General features: G+C 34.2%; 1 protein-coding gene across 3 annotated transcripts; it reads left to right on the forward strand.

The window, feature by feature from the left end:
• Positions 1–1,348: 1,348 nt before the first annotated feature.
• Positions 1,349–13,878, forward strand: LOC140801380 (DNA mismatch repair protein MLH3). Of its 3 annotated transcripts, none has more exons than XM_073156469.1 (25): positions 1,349–1,563; positions 2,395–2,531; positions 2,627–2,678; positions 2,760–2,807; positions 3,579–3,733; positions 3,816–3,873; positions 4,660–4,717; positions 4,840–4,932; positions 5,017–5,182; positions 5,260–5,275; positions 5,353–5,576; positions 6,357–6,435; positions 6,509–6,565; positions 6,891–8,288; positions 8,383–8,467; positions 8,539–8,641; positions 8,745–8,945; positions 9,217–9,261; positions 9,347–9,400; positions 9,524–9,630; positions 11,679–11,727; positions 12,894–12,953; positions 13,059–13,131; positions 13,223–13,308; positions 13,463–13,878. In XM_073156469.1, the coding sequence occupies exons 2-25, from the start codon at positions 2,406–2,408 to the stop codon at positions 13,646–13,648; spliced, it is 3,579 nt and encodes a 1,192-aa protein (XP_073012570.1). In that variant the 5' UTR covers positions 1,349–1,563; positions 2,395–2,405; the 3' UTR covers positions 13,649–13,878. The 3 variants fall into 3 exon arrangements, 2 of the variants coding, with proteins under 2 accessions (XP_073012570.1, XP_073012569.1); XM_073156468.1 differs by having other exon boundaries at positions 1,393–1,563; positions 4,627–4,717; XR_012111418.1 differs by lacking the exons at positions 13,223–13,308; positions 13,463–13,878 and having other exon boundaries at positions 1,392–1,563; positions 4,627–4,717; positions 9,524–9,634; positions 13,059–13,090.
• Positions 13,879–14,003: the final 125 nt, after the last annotated feature.

The following is a 14,003-nucleotide window of genomic DNA, read 5'->3' on the forward strand; positions in this document are numbered from 1 at the left end:
TTAACTTAAACAATTTTACGGGACTGTTATTGTTATATTTTTTATTATATTTTAGTCAAATCAAATGTCATAATTAAAGATCGTTGTTAGAAATAAAATTATAGATAATTGAATAGGCTTTGTAACATTTTTTAAATAATATTAATTAAATTTTAAATCATAAAAATAATTAAAAAGAAATTATATTTTGCCTTCTTTTGGTTTGGCTCAATTTATAAAACTAACATGTATTTTTAACTTAAACACTTAACCCTCTTAGCTATTATCTTTTTCTTTATATTTAATCGAATCAGAAGTTAAATTTAAAGATCCTTATTAAAAATAAAGTTATATTAAGTAAAATTTTCAATGCACCTAAAATAGTACCAATAGAATTTTAAATAATAAATATATTATAAATATATTGAATGTATATATATAGTCTATCTAATTTTCTACAACTTCATCTTTAATAAACATCTTCAAATTCAACATTTAGTATGGTACCGATCGAATTTTAAATAATAAAGATATAATAAAAATATTAAATGTATATAAATAGCTTATCTAATTTTTTATAATTTTATCTTTAATAAACATCTTCAAAATCAACATTTAGTATGGTCAAATATGATAAAAATAAAGATTGATTTTTAGTCAAGACTATATAGGTAAGCATTTATGTTAAAAATATATAAGAATTTTGTGAAATTGAGCCTAACAATATGGGGGTAAAGTGCAACTAACTATATAATAATTATATTGAATAGAAGGATGTTTTTGTCACATCTTTACTATTCAAAAATAGATTGATATTATTTAGATACATTAGAAAATCATTATAATTTTGTGATCTTCAAATTGGATCATTATTTAAGTAAATATGATAAAAAAATTGTTGTATTTTTTTAGTCAAGACTACATGAGGTTTAAATAATTAAGTTGAAAGTATACAATAATTTTATGGAATTATGTCAAATTATAAAGGGGTAAAGTATACTAAACCTAAATAAAAATAAAAGAAACCTCATTTCAGGCATAATTTGGTTGAGGTGGGACGGATTGCCATAAGGGGACTGCACTGTTGTTTCTCAACTAGGCATCTGAATCCCCTCTGTTCTTTGTTAATTGGATCGAGAAAGTCAACCTGAAGGTGTTGCTTGAGATGACTTTTCGCTTCCAACTAGAACCACTAAACTCTTTTTTTCGATCAATATTTAAGAGTTGATTTTTTTTAATCCTAATATATAAGTACTTAAGCTGAAATTAAATAAAAATTAAGCCAAATTATAAAGAGTAAAGTGCACTTAACTCAACCCTAAAATAAAATAAAAATAAAAATAAAAATCATGCACACTTTAGTTGAGACGGGACGGACCGCCAAAAGCCCAAAAAGGGATCGCACCGTCTCCTAAGTTGCGCCTCTGGCGCTAAAGTGAAGGATAAATGAGCATTCGAAGAAGAGCGAGCTCTTCCCGGGAGCAACTCCTGCCTTCCCCCTTCTCGCGATTCGGTGATCCAGCGACGAAATCCTAGAAGATTAAGCAGCTCCAACTCTCCATCATTCACCGCTGCGTCGAGGAGGTGAGTTCTTCTCTGGTTCCCAACTCCGCTTTCGCCTTCGGCTCTCTTCTTGATTCGTATCTCTTCTTCTCCCAAGATCGCGAGTTCACTCCTAGACGTTTTCTTGTCTTCTTGCTGTGTTGATGTTAGTGTTTAACCCTCGTTTACAACCCGATTGCTTGCTCACTTAATCAGGAAGGTGATGTTGTAGAAGCGCAGTTAAATGTACGAGAAAGACGAACTTGTATGATGCTGAGATCACGAATCCTCTTCTAGGGTTCGCCACCGCTATTCTTTAATGTTGCAAAGGATGTAGATGATTTTACGTTCATATCACGGTTTCGCCTTAGTGGAAAACCATTTTCTTTCTTTCTTGATAATAAAATCGTTGGAAAGGTAGTATTGCAGAAATATAGCCAAGAGCATTTGAAAAAGATGCACTCGTATAACTTTAGGTTTCTTGATTTTTGTTGCAAGATTGTGAGTTATGTTCTGGTGTTTTCCACACCATTTTTTTTACCCTTGTTCATCCTTGTCTATTAACCAACTGATTGCTTACCTTGATAGCCAATTTGGTTGAAGAGGTGCAGATTGCAGAACGGAGTTTGAATGTTTGAAAAGTGAACTTGTATAATATCTGCCCTTTTTCTGTTTTTCAACTTTAGCTGGTATTCTTGATTATATATATTCCACTTTTTAGCTCATTATCCTTGAACGTAGCTTTTCCATTTCATGAATTGTTACTGTTGCATTTTAGGTTCGTACATCAATGATTTATATTTTAGATGTGCCATCATTTGGGTAGTGCTGTACCCTGTTGCTTGATTGACTTGTTTTTGTTTTTTCTGTCAGCCTTTTTGTAAATGCAGAGCATAAAGCGCTTGCCGAGAAGCATACATAGTCCACTACGTTCAAGCGTTTTCTTATTTGACTTGCCAAGGGTTGTCGAAGAGCTGATATATAATAGTGTGGATGCAGGTGCTAACAAGGTTGCGCATCCCCTTCCCTACCTTTTGTGATTTTATCTGAATAGTGGCATCCTTTTTCTGAAGTTTATATTTCGATTTTCTTTTCCACCTTCCAGGTTGATGTCTCCATCAAAGTCAAAGCATGTTATGTCAAAGTAGAAGATGATGGTAAGAATCTGCTGTTTTCATTTTATGCCATTTAAATTTGGGTATACTGCCTTTCCTTATTCTCCTTTTCTACATATTCAGGTGGTGGTATTACTCGAGATGGATTAGTCATGCTGGGAGAAAATTACGGTAAAAAACAGAAGATTTTATTTCTTTTGGGATGCTGTAAAAATTCAACCTTCAATTATTTTTATCCTTATCTACTATTTATACTATCTTAAGGACGCACCTGCCTGATTTGTCGACACTAATGTTCAGGGCTCCTTAAGTTATTAATTCTGAGCATGGATAAGATAGCTGCTTCCATGTAATAATTATCATCTTTCTTAATTTTATCTGTGAAGTTATCAAAATAATTGATTGAAAGTAGAGATGGTAGGTTTATGTTTCCTTACTTCATCAGAGTTTATAAAATTTATAGAGGAAATATTTATCTATACAAAATAATTAGTCAAGCTTTCAATTTGTAAACTAATTGGTCACGTGGCTAATAAAATCAAATAGGTTTATCAAACTAATTTTAAAATTGTTCCAAGATTTTGAGGCTTAGTGAGATGACAGTGCTCGACCTCCTTTCAATCAAATGGTTTTGGGTTCGAGATGCAAGCAAGCTGTCCAATTGTAAGGATAAGGTTGTGTACATCTTGTTTGCTTGGACCTTTTGTTGGTGGGAAGCTCATGCATTAAATCCCGTTTAAATTTTCCAACATTTTAGGTACATCTTGTCTAACTTAATGTCCTTTCTCAGTTCCTCTTCCGTTCTATTCCTAGTGGAAAGTACATTGCTTGTGTAGATGTCCGCATGCATGCAGAACATCCTAGCAAACATGTCCTTATTTTGTCTTCTATCTATATTTTGATGATTTAATGTGTTAACCTGTCTTCTATATATATGAACAGCAACATCCAAGTACCATCTTATGCATGGCGAGGAAAGTAGTACCGGAAACTTGGGTTTCAGAGGAGAGGCATTGGGTTCCCTTTCTGATATTTCTTTAGTGGAAATTAGGACAAAAGCTCGTGGGAGGCCAAATGCCTATTGCAAGATAATAAAGGCAAGATTTCCTACAATTCTAAATTGAATACAGTATTTTTAACTTTTATTATCTTGAATTTGTTGTTTAATGAACTATGCAGGGTTCGAAGTGTTTATTTCTTGGAATAGATGATCAGAGGGAAACTGTTGGAACAACCGGTAGGTAGTTGATTCATGAGGATCGTTGATCACCACCTGGATTAAATAATTTCTTGCCTTTAGAAGCTTTTATCTGGAGGTAGTTGATTCATGAGGATCGTTGATCGACACCTTTGCCATTTGAAGGGCACTAATTTGGCCTCAAACTTCACTTTCTTTTTGTGATCATGTTGTTACTAAAGATTTTCAGTGTTTTATTTATGAGGGAAGAAAAAGTATAGCATCCAAAAGTAGCATAATTTCATGTATGTATTCACTTGAAGAGTTGAAGTAACAACATGACCTTGATCAATGATCAGTAGTCCAATTCCAATTAACAAAATATTTTTTTACCTTAGAAAACGTCTTATAGTTCAGAGTCTCCATCTTCAGTTTTTACTCAGAACTGCAGTAAGCCTACCATTTTGGCCAATACTCAGACCTTGTGTCTTTTATTCTGAACAACACTAATTGGCTTCTCTCCCAAGTCCTTGAATATTTTTTGCTGCTTCTGCCCGTATCCTTCTGTTTGGTTGATCTGATCTGGCTGATGAGTCACATTTTGAAGTGCCTTTGTTTCTACTTTATTCCAGATTGCTAAACTTCCATGCTTCAGCTGCTCAAATCTGTTGCATACATTGACCTCTCTATATAATTGAGATTCTATGTACTTATTTGATGATATGTTTCATATGTCTTTGATAAATAATCTTACGTATGTATTTTGATAAATTGGTGATGAGTGTGTTTTGCACATACATCCCTCAACTGTAGGAAATACTTATATGGAGGCTTTCACATATGCAGTTATTGTTCGAGATCTATTTTATAACCAACCAGTTCGACGAAAATGCATGCAGTCAAGGTTTCTGTTACCCCTTTTCAATACATGCACACATCTCTTATTAATTGGTTTGGTAACTTGGTATCATTCATGATTTGTACTGATATAATATTCTTTGATTGGTCGTATCATTATCTCTGAAGCCCCAAAAGAGTGCTCCATTCTGTGAAGAAATGTGTATTTCGAACTGCTCTTGTCCACCCACATGTTTCATTCAAAGTCACTGATATTGAGAGGTGGCTCTTGTTCTAATGTTGACATTTAACTTGGTTCATGCAAATTCACACTAGTTATTGACATGATGCCACTCGTGTCTGCAGTGAGGAAGAGTTGCTTTACACTATTCCTTCCTCATCTCCTCTGCCTCTAGTATCTGATGGTTTTGGGAATGAAATTTCCAGTTGCCTACATGAAATAGTTTTTTCTGACCAAATATTGATTCTTTCTGGATATATCTCTGGATCTACTGATACACTCTCCACGAAGGTATGGACTAGGACACATAAGGTAGCAATTTGTATCATGTCCAAGATATTTGAGCAAATTAAATTTCTACTTTGCAGGCTTTCCAATATCTATGTATCCTTTTTCCATCTATGGTTAGTTAATTGATTTATTACATATCAGTATGTGTGCATGACCTTAACATTTTTCAGATATTAACTCGAGATTTGTCAACAAGGGCCCGATACATAATTTGCTTAATAGTCTGGCAGCTACTTCTCAGTTTTATTTGGCCCAGCAGAGGGATGAGCCAGATTTCCACAGCAGGAAGAGGCACAAGACTCTTGGGTATCCAGCCTATCTGCTTAACCTACGCTGCCCTCTGTCTATCTATGACCTAAATTTTGAACCGTCAAAGACAGCTGTAGAATTCAAGGTGATGCCCTTGTGCGTAAGAGGCTTTCTTTCTTGTTTGCTTTGTTAGTGTTTCTGTTCAGTGATTTACCACAGTGGATCAAACTACTACTCCATTAATCATGCAAAGTAATACAATTGCATATCTGCAATGCATCAGAGAGATGATTGTTCCTACAGTACAATCCTCACTGATGTCCTACTTCTAGTCTGTAAGTTGATGTAAATTTGATTGTCATAAAGTCTACATTTGAAACAACATCAGCATGGAAGTCCACTTCATTTTGGAATGTAATAGGAGCACAGGTTGTTAATATAACCTGTGTTTTAGCTTTTGTTGGATCATCAATTAGTGTATGTAATAGGAGCACAAGTTGTTAAGACAAGGTCATTATGATATTTTTGGGTTACAGTAAAGTCTCTGTGTCTTTGCTTGTATTTTTTGTGTCTTATTTAGCATTTTAATGGAGCATCAGAAATGGTATAAAAACTTGATCTGATGGGTAGTAAGTCTTTTGGCACTTTAGGAGATCAGAATTGAATATAATTTTCTTCTCTGTTACATTTCTTTCTTCCTCTTCACTACGCTATTTCAAAGACAAAGCTAACTGATGAGGAATTTTCATTTGTCTCTGTGATACTCTGTCTGGTCTTGCAATTTGCATAATGCCTGACATTGATGTGTGTAACTCGAACGTTTTAAATATAGATGAAGTGGAGGTGCTTTAGCTTCTCTACCAATGATTATGCTCTTTCACTAGATCTTCATGCTGTTCTCTCTCTCTCTCTCTCTCTCTTGCAGGATTGGCGTACTGTTTTGTCCTTCTTTGAGCAGGCCATTACAAACTTCTGGAATAAACTATTGCCGCAGTCATCGCAAGGTCATCTTTCTTTGATATGATATTGCATCATATTAATGTTCATCTGAAATTGAAATGCGTTTTTTTAGTGCAGGAAATAGTACTGCTGACAGAATCGACTTGTCTTTAAAAGATAAAGATCCGATAGAAGGTACTAATGTTATACTGAAGGTAGATATTAGAGAACATAAATATTTTTAATTATATATAACATTTTCTTTTTTTTTATACATATGGATAGTACAGTTTATTCTTTATCTACTTTTATCATTATCTATACTGTTAACTTTTCCATACATGGATAATACAATCCATATTTTATCTATTTTGTTCTTCATGTAAATACTAAATACTAGATTATATTCTTTAGATCCATTTCTGCTATTTAAAATATCCTTCAGTCTACCATGTGAAACTTCATATATTCTGGGATGAGGTTGTACATGCTTCGTCAGTGTTTATTGCCTGATTGCCAGACACATCCAGTATGGACTTCGGAAGGAGCACTAGTACGAGAAAGAAGAAATCTGATGTTGACTTATGCCAGAGCTCCCAATCTTCTAGCCTCATTACTGATGCACTGGATATTTCAAAAGAAGATACCAATGCTGATTGGATTCATGAAATGCCATCTAAAGATCTGCCCAGTCTTTCCTCAGAGCTTAAACTTTGTGGAAGTAGTACTGGTTATTCTCATGGTGATGCTCATATTGACAGCGATTGCCATCAGTATATAGATGAAGGTTCTTTTATGATAAAAGATCATCTCCTTTCAGATCTTTCTCCCAAGGTCAGGCAAAAGTATGAACTACTTAATTTAATGCCAGGGAAAGAACCTCCTATTAGTGTTATTTTTAGAAACTCAAAAGAAGATCTAAGCAAGAGTATAATGACTGGTAATCAAAAGTTTGAAACAAATGCTCAAGAAATTCGATTTCCACTACAGTTCTCAAATATTCTCAGCAAACCAAGTATAGAGAGATGCTCTTTCATGGAGAACAAGCACTATGTGAAGGCATACAACCTATTTGATAGTAATTTTGGTATTAAATTTGGTGATTCAAGAGGAGAATTTTTTCCCGATGATAATTTGTGCCGGATGGATATTGATCAATCTGAAAAGTTAAGCTTGAAGGACAAATTTCATCAGGAAAATGTTGACACCTCTAGAGGCTCTTTTGGTTTGATCAGAAAATGCCAGACAACCAGCCCATCAGATCGATCTATGAAGAACAACTCTCAGCAGGATATGCTAGAATTTCGAGAAAGTGACTACAAATTTGGACCTTGTGTGAGAGATTGGTGTCTTGATTCCCCACATTCATCTTATGCTAGATCGAATGAGATGATTTCTGACAGTAAAAGAGGTATCTCAGAATGGGACGTCAAGTCAGTAAAAATTGTTGATTCTTGGTACCATGAAACAACGAAAGACATGGATGGAGTTTCTGGATCTACCCAGGATGATTTCAATAAGGATCCACCAATAGATATCACATCCTTCATTAGACCTGAGAGAAGTATGCACTATGATTTTGGTTCAGATGAGATTACATTTGAAAGTGTCCTTGCTTCTGGTAAGTCAGATGGTGAAACGTGTTTGCCATATTTAGGCTCTCCTAACTTTAAAAGTGCTGAATGTATTTTGAAGTCATCTTGTCAAGTGCAAAAACACCACATGATGATGGGAAGTTTCTTAAACAATCTTGAATTTCAAAATTGTCATCTGTTCCCGTCTCACAATATCAGATCAAGGAGAGGCCATTCTGCTCCACCATTTTACAAAGGGAGGCATAAATTTTCGTTCTTAAATAATTGTCTGACCAGAATAGCAGGAAAAGGACATGATTTTCAGTTTCCCAAAATTTTAGCAGGTAATTTTTATGAATATAAAAAAGTGTTATTTTTTCTAACTTGTTATTGGGTTCAAGACTTTCTCACTGTATTCATTAAATGATGATGTTGTAGACTCCCAGAATGATGTTCCACAAATCAATTCATCCCAGCAGTGTCTTGAGATTTCTCGCAGTGAGTTTTCGGAATTGAACTCCAGGTATTTCACTTATTGTCTGGCTGATGCAGAATATGGCATTCATTAGATGTTACTAACTTCATATGCTACAGTGAGAAGGTAAGCACACATGAAACAAAGTGGCGCTGTCCTGGCGAGTCTGAATATGCTACAACTGAACTGACTAAGTGGCAAGCTGGTGCAATGCAACCTACAGTTGAGCATGTCTTCATTATTAAAGTTTTTGTCAATCTTATAATAAATTAATTGTTTGTTCCAAGGGCTAAACATCTTTATGTGTTATGTTTGGTTTTCATAGGTTGGAGACTTGTCGCATAGCTTTCTTGAAAGCAATAATGATATACTTGATATTCGTTCTGGAATTTTACATCTTTTTGGTAGCTCATTAGTTCCTGAGTGCATAGATAAGGATTGCTTCGAGGATGCACGGGTTCTTCTCCAGCTGGATAGGAAATTTATTCCTGTAATAGCAAGTGGAACACTTATCATTCTAGATCAGGTTTCCATTTTCTGACACTCGTCTAACTTGAAAGTATTACTTCGTTCCACCCTTTTCTGTTACTCTTTCATTTTAGAATGTGGAAACAGTTTTGTGGTATGATAAAATTTTTAAATTCAAAATATTTGATAACACAAATCCTTAGTAAAAGAACAGAGATCTGGAGAACTTGGCTGTGAAATATTATCCGGCCGACAAACTATACATGTCTATTGTATTTTCATGCATTTTCCTGTGGTCACTGACGAGGACTTTGTATCCAAAATTACAGCATGCTGCTGATGAAAGGATTCGTTTGGAAGAACTTCGCAGAAAGGTTACCAATTTAAATGGCATAATTTTGAAAATTTTCATCCTTTTCGTTTATCAGCTTTCATGTGTCTTGCTGTTGGAAATCACAGGTCTTATCTGGTGAAGGCTGTGAGATTACTTATCTGGATTCTGAGGAGAAATTGGTTTGTCAGCGTTTTATTACTGGCATCATTTCCTTTGATGTGATCTCTAATATTTTTTATCTTTGTTCACTATTTCACTATTAATCTGTTCCTTTTTTTTTTTTGCCTCTGTATCAATGTCAGGTTCTTCCAGAGATGAGCTTTCAGCTATTGCAGAAGTATGCTGAGCAAATTCAGAAATGGGGTTGGATCAGCAATAATTGTAGTCAGTCCTCTGAGCAATTCACAAAGTAGGTATATATGTATGGAACTTTGCTTATGCACCAAAGCTGTACTTGTATTTTTGTATCTACTTGGGGTCTAGTGGTCGAAGGTTTTGCTGCATAGTAAAATGATGTTTTTATTATTTACAGCAAGGATGGTCGTGTCGGTAGTGGCATGACACTTGGTGCGGGGTGTGTCAGTGGTACACCCTCATGCCGAGCCGTGCCAACTGGCATGGGTATGGGTGCATGCCATCTGGCACAACATGTTGAGTTTTTTTTTTTAAATTTTTTTTCTATTTTTATCAATCATCATTAAATCAACTTTAGTTCTTGTGTATGTTCAATATTCATATCATATCATAAGAGAATTATAAAATTTCTATTTGTATGAAAACTGTGAGATGCTATAATAAGTAATACTATCAGTGAAAGAGTTTTAAACATTATCAATAGTATTTATTGTAACATTTTTGTATTATTCTTGTGCTGACAAATGAAGTTTTTAATCTTTCTCATCATGCTACATTCAACTAAAAATTAGTTTTAATTATTTAACTATATCAATTAATATTATGTGATAATGCTATTATGTGTTTAATTATATTATGAAGTATTCAATCATATTATTAAGTGTTCAATCATTAATATTAATTTTAATGAATGTATTCAACATTTATATTTAACTGTTGTCTTATCTCTAATAAAATAGGTCATTTATAAAATAATCTAAAAATAAAAAACTATAATGTAGGTCTTAATACATATATTCTAATAATAAAAAAATCAAAGATTGACATGTTGAAGACCTATGACATATTTAAATTTTTTATTAAAATATTATAAATGCATGTTAGTGATATGCAGGGGCAACGTGCCGCTCGTCACGCCCTATGCCGGTTGGCATGGTTGTCGTTGATTTACAATATACAAGTCCTTTCTATGTCAAGCCGACTTTTTTTCATTCTCATCCTGTTGGCTTTATCCTTTATCTTTCAACTTATGTAAATTACTGACAGTGATCTTACATGAGTATACATCACTAACTAAAGTACTAAACATTTTTGGATTGAGAGCTTATAGACTATAGAATTCGATATTTGTTGATGTCATCTTACTGCAAGTGATGAGATGCAATAAAAAACATTGGAATAACAGACAAAAACAAAGTTAAAGGCTTTAAGATGAACAGGTTAAGCTCAAATTCAATTATGTGCAATGCAAGTAAAGTTAGGCAGTGAAATAAAAGGATGTGCTTGGTAGGTGAGAGATAGAAACCGGAGCATTTTTTTCATTACATTCTGTTGTTTATTTAACAGGAATGGATATTGAAAATACTATCATCATGCATAAAATTATAACATGATGGTTTTTGTAGACACATTCTTCTATTGTAGGAGAAATTATAGATTTTGAGAGATCCATGCTTTGTGGGTTGCAATGCTTGAAGAAACTATTATCACTGTCTAATCTTCTCTCAAAAAAATATTGGCTCACGGAAAAGTACCAACCAGATTTTACGGCTCCATATTTAGCTTTGGTGCTTTAAAGCCAGCCTTAGATGGTGTTATAAAACAGTATGAGTTGGCAACACTACGTCAATGGTTTGAAATGCTTTTTAGCCATAGCAAAATCAGGCATGAGAGGTCTTGCAATTTGCAAAGAATTTGAAAGGCCAGTGGTCCTTAATGTGAAAATACTTTGAACTGGAGAGAGATAATCTAATATTTGAGATGTGAAATTGTTTAAGTCAAAAATAAGCTAAAGAACCAAATGAAACATATTATACAGTATCTTCTAATGAACAGGGTCAGAAATTGACCTTAGCATAGATGAGTTCAGATCAATGAGCGGCCAGGAAATGCAGAGCAAGAGATTACTTAATTTGCAAGTTTAAAGGTAGATAGGACTCAATGCCATAAGATTGCTCAGGATGGATGTATCTATGATTCATCTCCCACTATTGAAGGAGGGGCTGTCCAAGCTTCATGTTTGATTTATTCAAAGTTGGCTTGATTTGCCAAGTCGTAATATGTATGTGATGAAGTTTCAGCAGATCTTTTTTCCTTTTCCAGGAACATGAGCCTTCTGAAGAGACATGCATGCGTTGTCACTCTTGTTGCTGTAAGTACCCTTTTTGCCATTATGTTGTTCATAGGTCTAGTTTTCTAGTTCTGTTGGATGTCTAATCTTTCGGTCATTTGAATGTGTTAGTCTCACCTTTTCCATTTCGACCTTAATAAATCTTTTGATATCATTCTGATTTCTTCCTTTCATGACTCATGAGTTCGTAATATTACAAGAGGTATTTTGAATTCTAGTTTTCTTTGAGGGAACAAGGATTCTTGCTGTTATTAGTTTCTGATTCTATGATTATTTATTGGCTTGTCATATGCTAAAATCTGATCCGTAGTAATGCAATGCTAATAATAAGTGTTATGTTGGATCTTCGTGGGAAGGCTAAAGCTTGGAGTTGTATCCTATATATTGTGTTAAAATTGGAAGAATGAATCATGATAGGCTTTTTTAAGAAGCTGCTGACAGGCTTAGTGAAATACTTTGCCCTGGTAGAATATAGAATATAAAAATTATCGTTCTCTAATAGTTTAAGTATTTAGATTAGTTAGTAAATTAATATGATATCAGAGTAAAGGTCTTTAAGTTCGAATCTTATCAACACGTCATTTAAAATATAAAAATGTCTTAGCCCAGAAATTGGGGAGAGTGTTAGAATATAAATTAAAATAGAAAATTTGTCATCTAACAATTTAAGTTTTTCGAACAGCTGGTGAGTTAACATGCTCATATATTGGCTTTAATTGAAACATGCTACTTTTTTCATGCACTATGGAGCTCAATTTTTAATTCTTACCCTAGTTTAAATTTACTAAAGAACAGTTCTTGGGATAACAAAAATCAGATCACCTACTATATTGAAATGGTGGAATATATAGTTTACCTTTATGGGATAGTCCACTTGGTTGGTAAGTATGGGCAATGATTGAAATTTTACTTAGAGTAGGTCTGTTCTTTGCTGGTTCTAAAATCAATGCTTAAGATGGTCATTTTTGTGGTGGAGATTCTTGCAGTGCCATCTTAGTGCTTGGATTGTGCAAATCTGTGATGAATTTGATCTCTCTTTTTGCACATGGGCATGCTTTTGATTTTGGTCATTCAGTTTGTTGCATCAAATATACATGCAAGGATTACCACAGAATTGTTTGCCTTTGCTGCTATTATAGACAATTCTCATGGCCTTTTCTACATGTTTTCAAAAATTTGCAATGCAGGTACCGTGTATTTTAGGTATCAACTTAACTAGCAAGGACCTTATAGAATTCATTGAGCAGGTAATAATTAGCATGGATTTGACTATCCTTTTTTCAATAAGCTCTGTGCAAATCTCTTCCATATGAGCTCCTTTCTTCTTTGCATGTTATTTGTCATTATGACAGCTCGTGGAGACAGATGGATCATCAACCCTCCCTCCTTCTGTGGTTCGTATTCTTAATTTTAAAGCTTGCAGAGGTGTGTTCTTTGTACTCAGTGCATATTAAGATCGATTCCTTTCTGATTTTGCATTGTATGGCTAACTAAAGATCTTATGCCATGAGAAAAGGTGCAATCATGTTTGGTGACACCTTATTACCTTCAGAATGTTCTCTGATTGTTGAAGAATTGAAGAAAACATCACTGTGCTTCCAGGTTAGTTTTGGAACATAAATTTCAAAACCATTGTTTTTATGTTTGATTCCATCTCGTGAAGGATGCAGCTTAAGATAAATGTTAGATTTTCTAGGATTGTTCTCTTCTTGAACACTTTGTTGTGCCATTTGCAACTAAAGGTTTTTGTTTTTAGTGTGCTCATGGGCGACCAACCGCTGTACCTATTCTGGATATCAGATCGCTGCACGAGCAGTTGGCAAGGCTTGGAATGCAGAAAGAGGCTTTATGTGAAAAATGGCATGGACTGTCCAACCACAAACCCAGCTTTGGACGTGCTCAAATGCATCTAAATTGTGCCAAAAGTTCACGCGATGGATAATGAGACAAATGGGATGCCTTGGTTGGTTGCACTGGGCGGCATAGTGTTGTATATCCTGTATGTAAGAACCGTTGATTTGCAACAACGAATAAAGAGATGATCGTCTAGTTAACACATTAACTAATCATGTTGATATCACTGTTTAGCCAAGTGGAAATTGTACAGATATTACATGTTATGTGTAAATATTCTCTTTTACCTTGTTTCGCTTAAGGCGAAGCTTCAAGCTATCTAGGTTAGCTAGTCCCATTTTTTAATCTTGAATTATTATTTCTGATGTGATTTAAAAAAGTAAAAATTATATTAATTTTAGAGAAAAATAAATGATATATAAAATTAATGGACGAAAATGCTT

This window comes from Typha latifolia, chromosome 14, assembly GCF_019914945.1.
Source record: "Typha latifolia isolate L0001 chromosome 14, TyphaL0001v2, whole genome shotgun sequence".
Classification (NCBI taxonomy): Eukaryota; Viridiplantae; Streptophyta; class Magnoliopsida; order Poales; family Typhaceae; genus Typha; species Typha latifolia.

Coding starts and splice junctions, on each gene's coding strand:
- LOC140801380 (XM_073156468.1), top strand. CDS start 2,406: ATGCAGAGCATAAAGCGCTTGCCGAGAAGCATACATAGTCCACTACGT. Junction 4,933..5,016: donor AAAGTCACTGATATTGAGAG/GTGGCTCTTGTT, acceptor TCGTGTCTGCAG/TGAGGAAGAGTTGCTTTACA. Junction 6,566..6,890: donor AGATAAAGATCCGATAGAAG/GTACTAATGTTA, acceptor CCTGATTGCCAG/ACACATCCAGTATGGACTTC.